Here is a 16,314-nt window from a genome sequence, read left to right as displayed (position 1 = left end):
CATATAAATGCTAGTACAAATAGACACGGTCTGAGTTAATAGCATGGAAAATGAATAAGACTCTAGAGCAAAGCAATGCCTAATACTGTACATCAACAAAGTTGTGTTATCAGCCTTCTGCAGCAAACTTTTGTGAGCAGTGCAATGTAATATAATCAAGAAAAATATGCAGGTGCAATACATCTTGAAGAAAAGCTACATATTCATGAACACAGTTTCTGTAGTTCTAGTGATTTCTCACGTATGATGAAACTGGCAACAAACACATGCCACAACAAGTTCAGCATGTAATGACAGAGGCTGAACTAGAGTCCCAGAATACCTTCGCATAAAGAGTTTGCCTGACATGAATCACCTCCAGCCATCTTCTCTGGAAGCCAGACAAACTCCCGCACTTCCTTCCGTGTTGATGGGGCACAGTGCACAATACCTGTAAGGAGTCACAACAAACATGCATAGATGATTAGGTTAGTATACCTTTGACATTCTTTGAGTCATCTTTTGCAAGCCACTTGCTACTGTGTACTTTGCTAAGTACATGGAGCTTTTGTTACATGTCAATATCACAATAATGACAAGGAAAAGTAGAAATTACGCGGTGCGTAATATATGTCCCCGCCGGAAGTAGCATTTTGTAACAAAATGTGCAATATAGGTAAAAAATCAAGGTCAAAGGTCAAAGAAGTCAAAGGTCAAAATTCTGTGTAGAAGTTTTGAAGCCCTCACCTAGTGCCATCACAAAAAGCAAACGGAATCGAAATCGGGTTAGAAATGGCAAAGGAGTAGCATTTTGTAGCAAAATGTACAATATAGGTCAAAGGTCAAGGTCAAAGGTCACAACTGAAATTCTGTGTAGAAGTTTTAAAGCTCCCATGTAGTGCTATCATATAAAGCAAACGGAATCGAAATCGGGTTAGAAATGGCGAAGGAGTAGCATTTTGTAGCAAAATGTACAATATAGGTCAAAAATCAAGGTCAAAGGTCAAAGAAGTCAAAGTTCAAAATTCTGTGTAGAAGTTTTGAAGCCCTCACCTAGTGCCATCACATAAAGCAAATGGAATTGAAATCGGGTTAGAAATGGCAAAGGAGTAGCATTTTGTAGCAAAATGTACAATATAGGTCAAAGGTCAAGGTCAAAGGTCACAACTGAAATTCTGTGTAGAAGTTTTAAAGCTCCCATGTAGTGCTATCATATAAAGCAAACAGAATCACAATTGGCTCATAAATGACAGAGAAGTAGCAAATTGAACATTTTGATCACACACGGACGCACACATGGACGGACGGACGGACGGACGGACGCACGGACGGACGCACAGACACACACACGTACGGAGCCCGTTTCATAGTCCCCTGCTCGAACTTGTTCGGCGGGGACAATAACAATGTGTAATTGAAATCTAGGTACAGTACTTAAAAGACAGGTTAACCTCTACATGCAGATTGAGTGAATACAACATAATTTAGTAGAACACACTCAGAGAAAGAATAAAGGAAATCACCCTTTTTAAAAAAATAATGTTCAACATCAATTTGTGAAAATATTATCCAACACAACACAAACTAAAGAAAAAAAAAAATAGTCAGTGTTTCACAACTATCATTCAAGGATTAAGAAAATGACCACTAAAATTTGTCTAGAGAAGCAAACCCCTAGTTTTTCAAGCACAAAATCCTTGCTGGTCATAAAAGGAGGAGTTTCAGGATCTTTGCATACATGTACGAGTACGGGTATCATATTCCCTCCACTGAAGCTACAGTACATGGCCTATGGGATAGTGCCAATGGTGCATGCAGTCTTTTTGGCACAGACCCCTTAAAACCAACAAGGATTTGTGTCTGCAAACTAGCAAACTCCACCCATATAAAGTGTTAAATCATTCTAGAGTTTAAGACAGTACAAGGTAAAGCATGACAAGTGTTCACATAAAAGTCATGAGAGCTGTGGCCACTTGTTTAAAAAAAACTTTATACAAGTTGATTGGTGAGAGGAGACTAAGTAATGCTTGACAAAATTATCATGTCATCGGTATGCAATAAGAATATTTTGAAAGCTTCAGCTTCCTGTGATCAGCTGTTTTTCACGTCTTCATTTCAGATGTTGTCAGAACTTGTAAAGAAAAAGAACTGTACTTTCATGTATAAAACATATGATTTGAGTATTTACAGATGACCTTGGCTTTAACAGAGTTTCACTCTGTTAAAAACACAAAATAATGGACTTCACGGGAAGAAATTAAAGTGTTCTAACTATGGGAATCAAGGTTTTTTTCTTTTTTTATTACATGAGAAAGTTGGGCTGCATACAAAAAACAAGTTGGATTGAGCAAGTTATACACCAAGCCACTGCATGAATGTTTAACGTAATGTCTTCAATCATGATTTTACAAAGTTCATCTATGCTGGTAAAGTTTAAAAAAGGAGCTGCCTGACAAAAACAAAAACAAATAGAAATGTTACTATGGTGACTGGTATGTCTCCACCATAATGCATGGTTCTCCCAACAGGTCTATAGTACATACTGACAACATGTGATGACAGTTTCACATAATTGGCAAAATGTTAAAATGACATGGGACAATCAGCATATTTGTGACAAACATGATGTTTGTCACAAATGTGCTGATTGTCCACTTTCCCTGAACTAGGTTTAATTGGATGAATGGCTATATTGTCTATGAGAGCAGGTAACCAGGTATTTGGGGATTTGTAGGATTTTTACTTGACTTTACTTTTAATAACATTTTACCCTGGCTTTTGACCCTTGACCTTTGACCCTAAAATTCTCAAGAGAATCAGCGTAGGGCAGTACATGCATAAATATATACTAAGCTTCATGATGACACCTTGGCCACTTCTGAGATGGGGAGGAAGAACTGAGATTTAGCATTTTCACCTGACCTTTCACCTTTTGACCTTTACCCTTTTGGCAAAAACCTTTCCCAGCAAATCTCTACTGGGTAATACATGTCATACACTAACTTTCAAGAAAAATCCTGCAGGCATTGCACAGATATGAGGAAAATAAGCATCGCCCCCCCCTCCTCCTCCCCCCTCCTCCCCCTCTCAGTGTCTCTGTTTAATAACAGACTAAAGTCAGCAGTATTTGAACGATGCATAAAAGTTTGGTGAGTTTATGGTAATAACAATAAATAAAGTAATAGTAATTGGGCCGGATGCATAAACGCTAGTAATTGCTTGTACTAGCCTTTTACTTGAATCTGTATGCATTACTAATGATATGCATAATGACGTCAACCCCACGCGACCCTAGTGATTGTAACTAAGTCGGGCAAGCATTCATGCGTGTATTGTCTACGATCATTACTCGCTGCGGATAATCGACAACTTTTGTTTGCTATAATCTTGCTTTGAGATGGCGTCAGCTTCAAGTTCTAGCCAAAGTTCGAGCAAGCCATGGAAGAATTGGACAGTTAGGGAATTAACTGAGTATTTTAGGGATATACGTAGGTGTGAGTACAAGTGGCTACAAGGAAAAACTCATCAAACTAGTGCAACTGCCGTAGCCGATTTGGATTTGCCCATCGATCCCGACCTCTCCCGGGCGGACACTGGCCGGTCACTGCAGGAGAAGCTCGCTCTGGTAGGCTGCTCGTTCTCCGATCCTAACAAGCTTGCTGGGTTTACATCCAACTTCGAGAGTATGCCAGATTTTGGACTCTGACGTGTTCAACTACCTGATCATCAATCGGACTGACTATGACTGGAAAAGCTATAAGGGATACAAGTCATTTGAGGACTACCGTCTTTTCGCGGATGGGAGTGTTTCAAGCCTGAAGTTCAATGAGGTTTCGGACACGAGCCCTTTTTGTGTTTTCCTAAGTGAGGTTAGGCCGACCGGACATACCTCAACAAACCAACGTACCAGACCTGGGTCGTGATGAATAAGTCAACGGGGGAAATAAATGTTGGCTACTGCGAATGTCAGGGAGGTTAGGTCTATCATTGTTTTTGTTTTTAATTTTAGGTCTACGTCTAGATCTACTCTAGATCTACTCTAGATTCTAGATCTAGTCTATAGGGCTAGGCCCCCTAACTGTTATTGTTAATAGAAAAATATGTCAAAATCGTCATTCTATTCCATGAAGTCTAATCAGTCTGAGTCTAACTTTAAAAAAAAATCCTTGGGAACATATCGATTATGAGAGATTCGTTGTCTAGTTTAGATTTCATAATCAATCATAATGCTTAAAATCATTGAAGTTTGAAGTGATGCGGTCATACTGTTGTATGTTCCGTAGCAGCAGTGTTTTCCACCCATTTTCAGAACTACTGAAGACAAAATCGAAGCCAAAATTCAATAAAATCGAAACTATAGTCCAAATTGCGTTTGATCACAGCAGAATTTTCCCTCATCTAAGGTTGGGAATTGATTTAGAGCCACACGAAATGCCAGGAGATAAAGTCAAAGTTGATGCATCGCACACATGTACACAACATACACGTAAGTCTACATGTGGGGACGTGTCGGGGACGGCTGCAGCAGCCGACGTTGCAGGCTCGCATCCTTTGTTTGCCCGAGATTGCGGCCGTGTGCAAAATTAAAGATCTGTGCATACATTACTAAACCGGCCTATTGCTTGCAAGCAGAAGCTTTTGCTAGCAAGTACAAACAATTGCTTGGAGACCAAGCATTTGCTTAAAAAAATGAATGCATAAAACATACCTTTTGCTAGTTCTTGATAGCAATTGCTTACTATTTTCCAAGCTCTGTAAAATGAGCTTGAGCTTTTGCTTAAGTGGGACGTTCCCTTTTAAGTATCATTTTCATATTCATAAGAGAAAGACCAATATCTACAAGAAATTACTCCTAAGTAGTGTAAGAAACTTTTTCGTTTCAACAACAGGAATGTCCAGAGGTTAGCACGTAAAATGTGATGAAAAACCGGTAGGATGTCTGATTTGGTGGAGAGCAAGGAGACCTCTCTCCATGTGCAATCTGGCAGATCTGGGCTACTATAAAGCAGTGATGGGAATCAGCCAGTACGTGTGTGTGTATAGATGTGTGTGAGCGTCTGTATGTGCATTTATGAGTGTCATTTCATAGCTCCTTTGCTATGTCAGCAAATGTTTCCACACACACATGTCCTTTCAAATACATGCTGTCACACTCGCCATTATTCTTGTGTTCACAAAGGCATGACATCCCTTTTGTTGAAAATGCAAGCAATTGCTTGTGCGGGAAAAGCAAAAGGTATAAGCACAAGCAAAAGGTGATGCATATATGGATTTAGACAATTGCTTGAGCTAGACCTTTTGCTAGACGAGCTTATGCTTTTGCTTGAATAGCAATTGCTTGTTTTATGCATTTGGCCCATTGTGGTACTACTACTGCTGACAGGATAAATATAATACTGTAAAAGTGGATATTTTTGCACAACTAATTTTTCGCGCTTGGCTGTGTATGAACAGTTTCGAGTGTTAATTCCGTGGAATCAAGACATCAAGTACTGGAACATATGGCACGCAAAAATATTAGTGTGCTTTTATTTTCGCGGTAGCTTCTGGTTGCGTGAAATGCGTGAAAATTTCAACACCGCAAAAATTTCCAGTTTTACAGTATCACATCATAAATTACAATATCAATAATAACATAATCATAATGCAATCTGAAGTTATGATGAAAGCAAGAGACTGCTGGGAAAAACAAGAGACCCCAGAGTCTTGCGCTCACCTGAGTATCGCAAGTACACGTCCTTCAATGTATTCTTGCAGACTCTGACATGAAAAAATTGGAAACGTGGGGCGGGGAGCAGCTTTAAGAGCTGGGGAAATGGTGTCCTTTTGCATATTCTGTCACACTAGTAAAAATACCTGCCAAGTACACTGTACATATAAACTTGTACTATGCAATTATGAAAAAAAAACAAGTCTTAAGGCTCTATCACTTCTGATTCTACAGAAGAATATTATTGAACAGCCTTTTATTTAGGAGGTTTGGGCCCTCTTGGGCCCCCATGGAGAGAATGGTGCTCATTTGAACACACTGAGATCCTATCCCCCTAGGAATGCTACTTGCCAAGTTTGGTGAAAATCCATTATGTTGTTTTCAAGATGATTTTAGATGGAAATGTACAATTAAGGCCTACATTTGGACCCCCCCCCCACTCCAAGGGGGGGGGGGGGGGGGGGAAGCACCCCTGGATCTACAATGAACAAACTTAGAACCACAGTACTACAGTCATCAATGTACTAACTCATGGTATAAACTTTGCTTATCACTTCTGGTTCTATAGAAAAAGATTTGTAAATATTCTTCAAGGGGGTCGTTGAGCCCCCTAGGGGCCCCCTAGGGGGCCCCCAAGGTGAGTATGGTGCCCAGGTGAACAATTTGAGATCCTAACCCCTTAGGCATGCTACCTGCAAAGTTTGGTGAAAATCGGTCACAGGGTTTTCAAAAAGAAGATGAAATTGTACGCATGAAAGGACGCACAATGCACAACGGACCACGGACAAAGAGTGATTGCAATAGCTCACTTGAACCTTTGGCTCAGGTGAGCTAAATATCACTTATGAGGAAGAAGTGAAATAGGGACAAATTTACCAGAGTCTCGAAGTCTGTTAATCACTTTCTCCATCTGCTCATTGTTGGCTGCAGATGCTGTCTTGTGCTCGACGATGGGTTCTGGGTAGTCCCTTCCCACAATGCAATTAGCCTTCTCTTGGACAGCCCTGGGGGCCTTCCATGGTTCAAAGAGATAGCGTATTGGCATGTCCTTCAGGACCGGTAGATATCGCCTGTAGCAGACATAACAGAAGGATTCAAGTTGAGAAAGTCAGAAGACAAAACAAAATTGGCACTAGATGCAGACAGAAGAAATAAAACTTACTGAAACTGAAACTTGCTGATCTCTATCTTGGTATAGCTACTGTCCCATATTGGAATTGAACATCAGAAAAGTCAACCTCTCATCTCAATGATTTGGTGTCATATTCATCTGATGCAAGACTAAACCTATCACTCATTGTGATTAATATACCCCCATCCACAACTGAGGGAATTAGGTCAACCAGGATTATTATTTTTTTTTTTTTACTTTTTAATGAAAAAAAAATGTTACCATGGCAATACACTGTTCAACAGTGAATAAGTGTATTGCTAACTGTCAGTCACATGTCCCACATCTCAAGTCAAGTGCTCAAAAACTGAGTGACCAAGATAAATAAACTGACAATTTCTATGATTTTCATTAAAAATTGCGTTACCATAGCAACACAAAGTTGGACATTAAGAAATTATAAAAGTTTACACAATTATATAACACTAGCAGCACCCGTGGAAATCCACGGGTCTGAGGGCCTCATATTTTTTTGAATGTACAATGTATTCATATTATTTTCGCCGCGTTTTTAGTAGTCAAAAAGAAAGACCTTTACTATTTTCTCCTTCCTTCTTTTGCACCCTCTTCTACCCATGGCGATCCCCTCCTAACACCTGAGATGAGGAGCCGGTCCATAGAATGGGACTTTAAAATCGCCCCGTTTGCTTTTATCACAGATCAACTTAGCAGCACCCGTGGAAATTCAAGGATTGTCTTCTTTGCCCAAAGATTCTTCCCGTCGAAGCACGGGGGGGGGGGGGGGGGGGTGCCATTGACATTTTGCCCTGCATATCTCCCCCTTCCCCATGCCATTCGCCCTCAGTCTCGACGCCCGTTAAAAAAAAAATACATGAGCCCTATCTGGCCCCAACGCACATACACATCTTTTCTCTTCATGAAAAAGCTGAAAAGTGGCGTCTGTCATGAATAATATTCATTTTACCACGTACGTCATTTGAAAAAAAAAACATCCCACACAAAGACAATATGTTTACATATCCTCGCCCGTTTACCTGCTTCAGACTGTACATTATCATTATTATCATTATTATATGAATACTATTATTGTATCATGATTTAATAAATATTATTTTGGGAGGGGAGATGATATAGTCATTATAGGTTTAATAAGTAGGCATCCGTGGGTATCCATGGGTGTCAGGGCCTCGTATTTTTTCTTTAATACTTCTTTTCCCACGTTATGGGAAAAAGAAGAATATTTTTGTCTTCATTTGCTCCCTCTTTTTTATTATTATCACCAAAACTTGGTTTGACGGACTATAGAACCACCCATTTAATTTCCACTTGTAACTTCAAAAATAAGCGGTCGTCAAAGCGAGGTTTTCCACTACGTCCGCACGTGTCTTATGAATTATTCATGTTTACAGCAGCTATGCAAGAAACTAATGGACAGCGGCGTGTGTAATCTGAAATGGAAGGGCACGATCGGCAAGGATGAAAATTTAAGTGGATATTTAGCCGTCCTAAACAGTCTGACTACAATGATACCTGACGTGACAGCAAACTAAATGACGTACCTGAGCTGCATAGTATCCTGTAGTTGTGCAAAATACAATAAAGTAACAGCATTCGCTGTTTTCATTTGGGCACGCCAATGGCAAACTGTACGTAAATGCCCTTTTTGATGACCGAGCCGTGTATTACCATATGAGAGCCCATATCACGTGCACGCAGATAGTGTGTTTCGTGTAACCATCGTCAATACATACACAGCCGCAGGCCTGTAATCTGATATGGAAAGGCATGATCAGCAAGGACAAAATTTAAGTGGATATTTAGCCATCGACATCACTGCTAAACGGTCTGAGTACAATGATACCCGACTTGAGAGTAAACTGAATGACGTAGCTGAGCTGCAGAGGATCCTGCGGTTTTGGAAATACAAGGAAAAGTAGAAATTACACGGTGCGTAATATATGTCCCCGCCGGAAGTAGCATTTTGTAGCAAAATGTGCAATATAGGTCAAAAATCAAGGTCAAAGGTCAAAGAAGTCAAAGGTCAAAATTCTGTGTAAAAGTTTTGAAGCCCTCACCTAGTGCCATCACATAAAGCAAACGGAATCGAAATCGGGTTAGAAATGGCGAAGGAGTAGCATTTTGTAGCCAATGTACAATACAGGTAAAAAATCAAGGTCAAAGGTCAAAGAAGGCAAAGGTCAAAATTCTGTGTAGAAGTTTTGAAGCCCTCACCTAGTGCCATCACATAAAGCAAACAGAATGGAAATCGGGTTAGAAATGGCAAAGGAGTAGCATTTTGTAGCAAAATGTACAATATAGGTCAAAAATCAAGGTCAAAGGTCAACGAAGGCAAAGGTCAAAATTCTGTGTAGAAGTTTTGAAGCCCTCACCTAGTGCCATCACATAAAGCAAACAGAATCGAAATCGGGTTAGAAATGGCGAAGGAGTAGCATTTTGTAGCAAAATGTACAATATAGGTCAAAGGTCAAGGTCAAAGGTCAAAGAAGTCAAAGGTCAAAATTCTGTGTAGAAGTTTTGAAGCCCTCACCTAGTGCCATCACATAAAGCAAACAGAATCGAAATCGGGTTAGAAATGGCGAAGGAGTAGCATTTTGTAGCAAAATGTACAATATAGGTCAAAAATCAAGGTCAAAGGTCAAAGAAGTCAAAGGTCAAAATTCTGTGAAGAAGTTTTGAAGCCCTCACCTAGTGCCATCACATAAAGCAAACGGAATCGAAATCGGGTTAGAAATGGCGAAGGAGTAGCATTTTGTAGCAAAATGTACAATATAGGTCAAAGGTCAAGGTCAAAGGTCACAACTGAAATTCTGTGTAGAAGTTTCAAAGCTCCAATGTAGTGCTATCATATAAAGCAAACAGAATCAAAATTGGCTCATAAATGACAGAGAAGTAGCAAATTTAACATTTTGATCACACACGGACGCACACACGGACGGACGGATGGACGGACACACACACGTACGGAGCCCGTTTCATAGTCCCCTGCTCGAACTCGTTCGGCGGGGACAAAAATACGGCATTCCTATAGCTTTCCGTGTACCGAGAACGCATCATGATATGCAATGCAACACAGCGACAGGCTCAATGTGTACACACATCTCTCTGCGATATATTGCCCGTACCCGGTACCCATAGTGTGTGTGTCATGTCTGGGCGAGCGAGAATGCTCACTGTGCTACCATACAGATTGTATAGAGCTCTGTGTGTGCGACCCGAGCCTGCGAGCTGGCGCGAGCTGTATATAACCCGTATACATCGTGTGCGTGTGTGTGTGTCCAAGAACGATGATAGAGCTTTCGCCACGCACTGACGCGGGATACCAGCGCACAAACGCTGCATGTCGGTGTTTGTCTTTTGTTTTTCTTTGTTTTTTGTACCGCTCTCGACGTCGACATGGAGGAGGAGCGCAGATGAAACCCGAACGGGAAATAGAAGAGACCCTCCCGCTGCCGACGGCACCGGTCTCGGGGGCCCGGAGCCGGCGGCTTCGGAGGAGATAGCCGCACAAAATGAAGCAAGGGAAGGCATGGGGCCAATCCTTACACGATTATAATATAGATAGCCGTCACATGTGCCAAATTTTAAGCCAAATGCTCAAAGGCTGAGAGGCCTAGTTGAATTAACAAAATCAGTGTATCATTTTCATTCAGAATATATTGTTACCATGGCAACACATTTTCAACACTGACAAACGATAATTTCTGCACAACTAGGTAATGTAGAGGTAACATGTGCCAAATTTGAAGCTAAAATGCTCTAAAACTGAGAGAGTTAGCTGAATCGAAATGTTTGTAGGATTTGCATTCAAAATACACTGTTACCATGGGAACACATTGTTCAACAATGATGAAATATGAAGTTTGCGCATCTCTGTGTGCATCTCTATGTGTCAAATTTCAAGCCAAATGTTCAATGGCTGAGGGGCTTAGTTGAATTCACAAAATCAGTGTATCATTTTCATTCAAAATATGCTGTTACCATGGCAACACATTTTCTACACTGACAAAAGATAATTTTTGCACATCTAGGTAATGGAGAGGTAACATGTGCCAAATTTGAAGCCAGAATGCTCTTAAACTGACAGTTAGCTGAATTGAAATGTTTGTACGATTTCCATTCAAAATACACTCTGTTACCATGGCAACACATTGTTCAACAATGATGTATGAAGTTTGCACATCTATGCTGTATTGAAAATCATGATCGTATGTGCCAAATTTCAAGCCAAATGCTCAAGAACCAAGGGAATTACCTGAATCCACAATATGATGCATCACGCGTTACCCCAGGGTTACTATGCATGCATGGTACACTGTGCTAGCAATAGCGTGTGCTTCAGTGCAGTGCAGTGCAGTGGCTACGTGTAGTATACAAATATCGACTGCTACAGAGGGAGATGGTAAAACTATTTGCACCGAGGTGATTTCTCAACAGTGCTATGTCCCGAGACGAAGTCGAGGGACATGGCACTGTTGAGAAATCACCGAGGGCAAATAGTTTTACCATCACTCAAAAGAAAGCAGTCAATGTTTGTTTTATATCCCTCTTGAGCATTTTACTAGAGTGATGACACGGTTCCCTTTTGGAAATGTGCAGGTTTAACCGTGGCTGTGCAGCAGTACATGCAGCGCGTAGCGAACGACACCGCTAGCGCTGTGCTTATGTATAGGCCACCGTGTATTAAACCGTTGTTGATCCCTACAAGCTACACAGCGTAGAACTCCGAGAGAAGGAGGTCCAGGACTAGAAGTAGGCCTAAAGCGGCTTCGTTATCCAGATCATCTTCAAAATCGGTTTTAGTTTATTAAAATAATTCCTAAACCGTACCTGACATGTTGTACTTCTGCTGCAATCTATGAAATTCCTCTGTTACGGTACTTGAAGCAGTCACTTTGTAAATTGAACTGAACTGTGTTCACACACACAAGTACGCCATCGCACCACAGATTTCTGTGATGCTATCGGCACCGGGCTAGCTAGCCACTGTCGCTAGCATGCAAGTATCGCTACTACGCGCATTGCGTACATTCTAATGTGAGAAATTTAGATATCGATCACACAATCACGATTGCGTGCAGATCGTAGATTCCCAAATGTACTATATCATGCTAGATAGTAAGCCTTTGGACCGCATCCAGCTGCTCGTAGATAGCTATAGTAAAACTACACCCTTTTCGTGCTCTGCACAATCATGTTGCAAGAAACTTTACATGAGGGATAAAACAGGTGCTAGCTCCAGCTAGCTATCATGTGTGGCTCGCCAAAATAATTTCCCACTTTTTGGCAACCTAGGGTACAACCTTAATAAAAAGATAAATATTTCAACAAAATGGCTGATTTTTATTTGGTACCCCAGGGTACCATTTATGTCATCATATTTGTGAATTATTTTCATTCAAAATATACTGTTACCATTGCAACACATTGTTCAACAATGATGAAATATGAAGTTCGCGCATCTGTGTATTATCGTGATCGTATGTGCCCAATTTCAATCTAAATGCTCAAAGACTGAGGGAGTTATCTGAATCCACAATATTTTTGTATGCTTTTAAGTAAAACTAGAAATGTTGCTATGGCGACTGATGCCTCCGCCATAATGCATGATTCTCCCAATAGGTGTTTGTTACAATGTCTTCACAATGTGTTATGACAGTTTCACAAAACTGACAAAATATTGAAATGACAGGTTTGTCAGAAATATCTTGAATGTTTACTTTCCTTGAACTAGGTTTGCTATGGAGTGCAGGTACCTGTATTTGGGAAATTGAGAATTTTTACTTGACTTCTGACCGACCCTTTTATAAGTTTATGCACTGAGTAATTTTCAAGGTATGAAGAAAGAGTGAAATTACAGTATAATATATATATATAATATATATATATATTGCATTTAAACCTGGCCTTTGACCCTTAACCTTTGACCTTCTGGTTGGAGATTTCCCAGAGAATCTCCATAAGGGAATACATGTATATATCAAGTTTTAGTTTTAAAAACAATAATGCAAGCATTGCATATAATAGTATATGAGGGCAAAAATAAAATTTTGAGGAGTTGACCTTGACCTTTAACCCCCTGACTATTGACCCATGACCCCTACATTCCCTAGAAAATCCCTGCCAGTCAGTACATGTGTATGTACCAAGTTCCATGAATATACATTGAACCATTTGCGAGAAAAGTGAAATTGTGACATATTCACCTAGCCTTTGACCTTTTGACCTTTGACCTTATGACATGAAACTCCCTCTGGAGAATCTTTATGCAGTAGTACATGTCTACACTAAGTTTCAAGAAAATACCTTCGGGAATTGCATGGATATGGGGGAAATAGCAACGTTTTTAGCATTTGACCATGACCTTTTGACCTTTGACCTCTTGCCAATGTCACAAAAATCTACTCAACTAATTGCCCCATCATACATCATCCTTGGACCAAGTTTTGGTGAAAGCTGCTTCATCCAGTTTTGAATTAACACGTAAACAGATAAATTTTAGGATTTGACCTTGATCTTTGACCTTTGACCTCTGTCCAATTTCACTCAAAAACTAATCACGTAATTGTCCCATCATACATCATCCTCAGACAAAGTTTGGTGAAATTTGCTGAATCCAGTCTTGAATTATCGCGTGAACAGTACAATTTAATGATTTGACCTTGACCTTTGACCTTTGGCCGATTTCACCCAAAATCTCATCAAGTAATTGCCCCACCCTACTTTATACTTGGACCAAGTTTGGTAAAATTCCAGTCAATATTACTCAAGTTATCGCGTAAACGAATGCGGACGGACGTACGTATGGACGTACGTACGCACGGACGGACAACCCGAAAACATAATGCCTCCGGCACCACTTCGTGGCGGAGGCATAAAAAGGCTGTTACCATGACAACGCATTGTTCAACACTGACGAAAGACTAAGTTTGCACATCTATATACTATAGTGGTCATGTGTGCCAAATTTAAAGCCAAATGCTCAACGACTGAGGGAGTTAGCAGAATCCACAATATTTTTGTATGATTTTCATGCAAAATATGCTGTTACCATGGCAACGCATTGATCAACACTGACGAAAGAATAAGTATGCACATCTACGTACCACAGTAGTCACATGTGCCAATTTTCAAGCTAATGCTAAAAAAACTGAAGGAGTTAGGTCAATCCATATATTTTTGTATGTTTGGTTAAAAAAACTGCTGTTGCCAAGGCAACAAATTTATTAACACACACATCAAAGGTGTCTTGCACAACTACACATTACATTGATCACATATCCCAAATTCAAACTGAATTGCTACAAAACTGAGAGTAGTTTGACCTAAATCATTTTGTAAAATTTTTATGAAAATCTACCATTGTCATGGCAAACGCATTATGCAATTATACTAATGAAAAAGGTGTCTTGCACATCTGCCTGTGATAACGGTCACACATGCCAACTTTGGAGTTAACTGCTCAAAATATGAGAAAGTACTTTGATTCACAAATTTTAAAGAAAATTTGTTGTTGCCATAGCAACCTATTATGCAATATTAACGAAAAAGGTGTCTTGCATATCTATCTTTGATAGTGGTCACACATGCCAAATTTGGGGTCAATTCCTCAAAATATGAGAGAGTAGTTCGATCCAAAAGATTTTTTGTTAACGGCCCGCAACGATCGCCCTGTCACTGGTACAGGCATGCTAACCTGGAAACATTAAACTGCACATTACTTGAATATGAGACCATTCTGAAGCAAATAATTTTCACACAACAATAGATATAAGTACTCTTAAATGAATCCCACAAGGATTGGAACAATCATCCCCAGCATTCCCACTGATTCCCAATGATCAGTTACTAGCCATCCCCTTTAAGAAAAGATGATGCTACTGCTTTGAAAGTTGGCAGTAATCATGGACAAGGGTTTTAATATAGCATGCCCAATTTCAGCTCAATCTCACAATCCCTTCATTGTTCTTGCTCCAATGGTTTACGTCTTGTTTTTGTCACATTCATCGCACAGCTAGCACGGCTTGGTAAAGATTAAGCGCTTGAATAGACCCTGTACTCCAGAGCCTCTTTTCTCAGTTCACACTTTTCCAGAGTGTGTGCTTTCTTTCCAATATTTAGATAGGCTAGGAGTGTCCAATGAAGCTGAATTATACATATTTAAGCTTAGAGTCTGCTCTTTCAGAATCTGCCCTTAACTAAAAATCCATGTCTAGCGACTTTTTGTTGGTTTTGTGATGCAGGGTCACAAATGAAACCTTAAACCTGTTGAGGATGTGTCCCAAGTATACTCGGGCAAGTGTCGATGGGAAATGCGTGTTGTAGCAAAATCAGCACATCCCAATGGGTAAAAGTTTGCTGCATAAACCAGTTCAAAACTGCCTTAGCTCACACAAAGGCCAGTAGGATTTGAATTACAACGTAAACTGGAGAAAGATGCTGCTATAAAAAGGGTTTAATTTTTCTTAAGACTGGTAAGTTGCAATGCTTGATATTCCACCATACCTCACATACTCTCCATTAGGGTCCATGCGCCGCCCATAGCGAACAGGGCAAAAGCAGTTGGGACACTGCAAAAACTTCTCAAAAGCAGAGCTTGAGATCCACATCCAGTTACCAGCACAGATACTCCAGTCTGCATCAAGGAGGAGCTTGTCAAACACCTTCAAAGAAACCAAAACATTTAATACACACAGTGTTTTCAAGCTTTAACCCACTGCAGACTAGCCCTGATAATACTTGGCAGGTGTCTATGGGAAATGTGTGGTAAAGCAAAATCAGCTCATCCTCAACAGGTTAACTGGCACATGTGCTATGTAAAGTAAACAAACAAACACTGACAGAATATTTCACAGACACGTGTAGTTACTGAAAGCTTTTTAAACTAATTAAAGTCCCTTTCATCTGTTGTTCATATACAGATTTTTTTTCCTCCGAAGTGACTATCAAGAGTGAAATGAAGTTACCCTAGAGGCTATATTAAAGAGGAATATAAGTACTATGCATCGCATGTTGTTCATAAAGAGAATTCTATATTATATTTTTGGAACCCACATCCTACAATCAAATGGAATATAAAATTTGTATGAAATGTGGAATATGGAACATGAATAATAAAAAAAAAATTCACAGAATTATGCATTGCATATCAAATATGTTTCTGCCTTTGACTTCCCACAGGTATGACTACCAATGACTACCACTTTTCTGCAGCTTATTCCAAAGCAACAAGGCAAGTGCCAAATTGTGTCTCGCCCATTCGTTTACAAGGAATTAATATTTTTTATAACTCCCAGAAGTTAATTGACCTGCTTATGACCTTCGACCTTGTGGTGACCTTCAACACCCCAAGGTACATTTACCATCCAGGTTTGGTCACAAACGGACAAAGGGATCAAAAGTAGTGAGCCATAATCGAAACGTGCCATAGAAACATACCATTGGGCCCTAAAAATTTGTTGGCCCCTTTCTGTAA

General features: G+C 40.0%; 1 protein-coding gene across 1 annotated transcript in view; it reads right to left on the bottom strand.

Annotated features, from left to right (window-relative positions):
• Positions 1-305: 305 nt before the first annotated feature.
• LOC140228969 (cryptochrome-1-like) overlaps positions 306-16,314 on the bottom strand; it is a 51,332-nt gene continuing 35,323 nt past the window's right edge. Inside the window, exons 9-11 of the mRNA XM_072309227.1 lie at positions 15,345-15,502; positions 6,566-6,759; positions 306-430 (exon numbers count right to left, since the gene is read on the bottom strand). Coding sequence (XP_072165328.1) covers positions 306-430; positions 6,566-6,759; positions 15,345-15,502 — 477 coding nt within the window. The remainder of the gene's footprint in view (positions 431-6,565; positions 6,760-15,344; positions 15,503-16,314) is intronic.

This window comes from Diadema setosum, chromosome 5 (assembly GCF_964275005.1).
Source record: "Diadema setosum chromosome 5, eeDiaSeto1, whole genome shotgun sequence".
In the NCBI taxonomy this organism is placed as follows: Eukaryota; Metazoa; Echinodermata; class Echinoidea; order Diadematoida; family Diadematidae; genus Diadema; species Diadema setosum.
The sequence above is the reverse complement of the archived record's forward strand: the minus strand, read 5'-3'. Positions and strand labels throughout refer to the sequence as shown.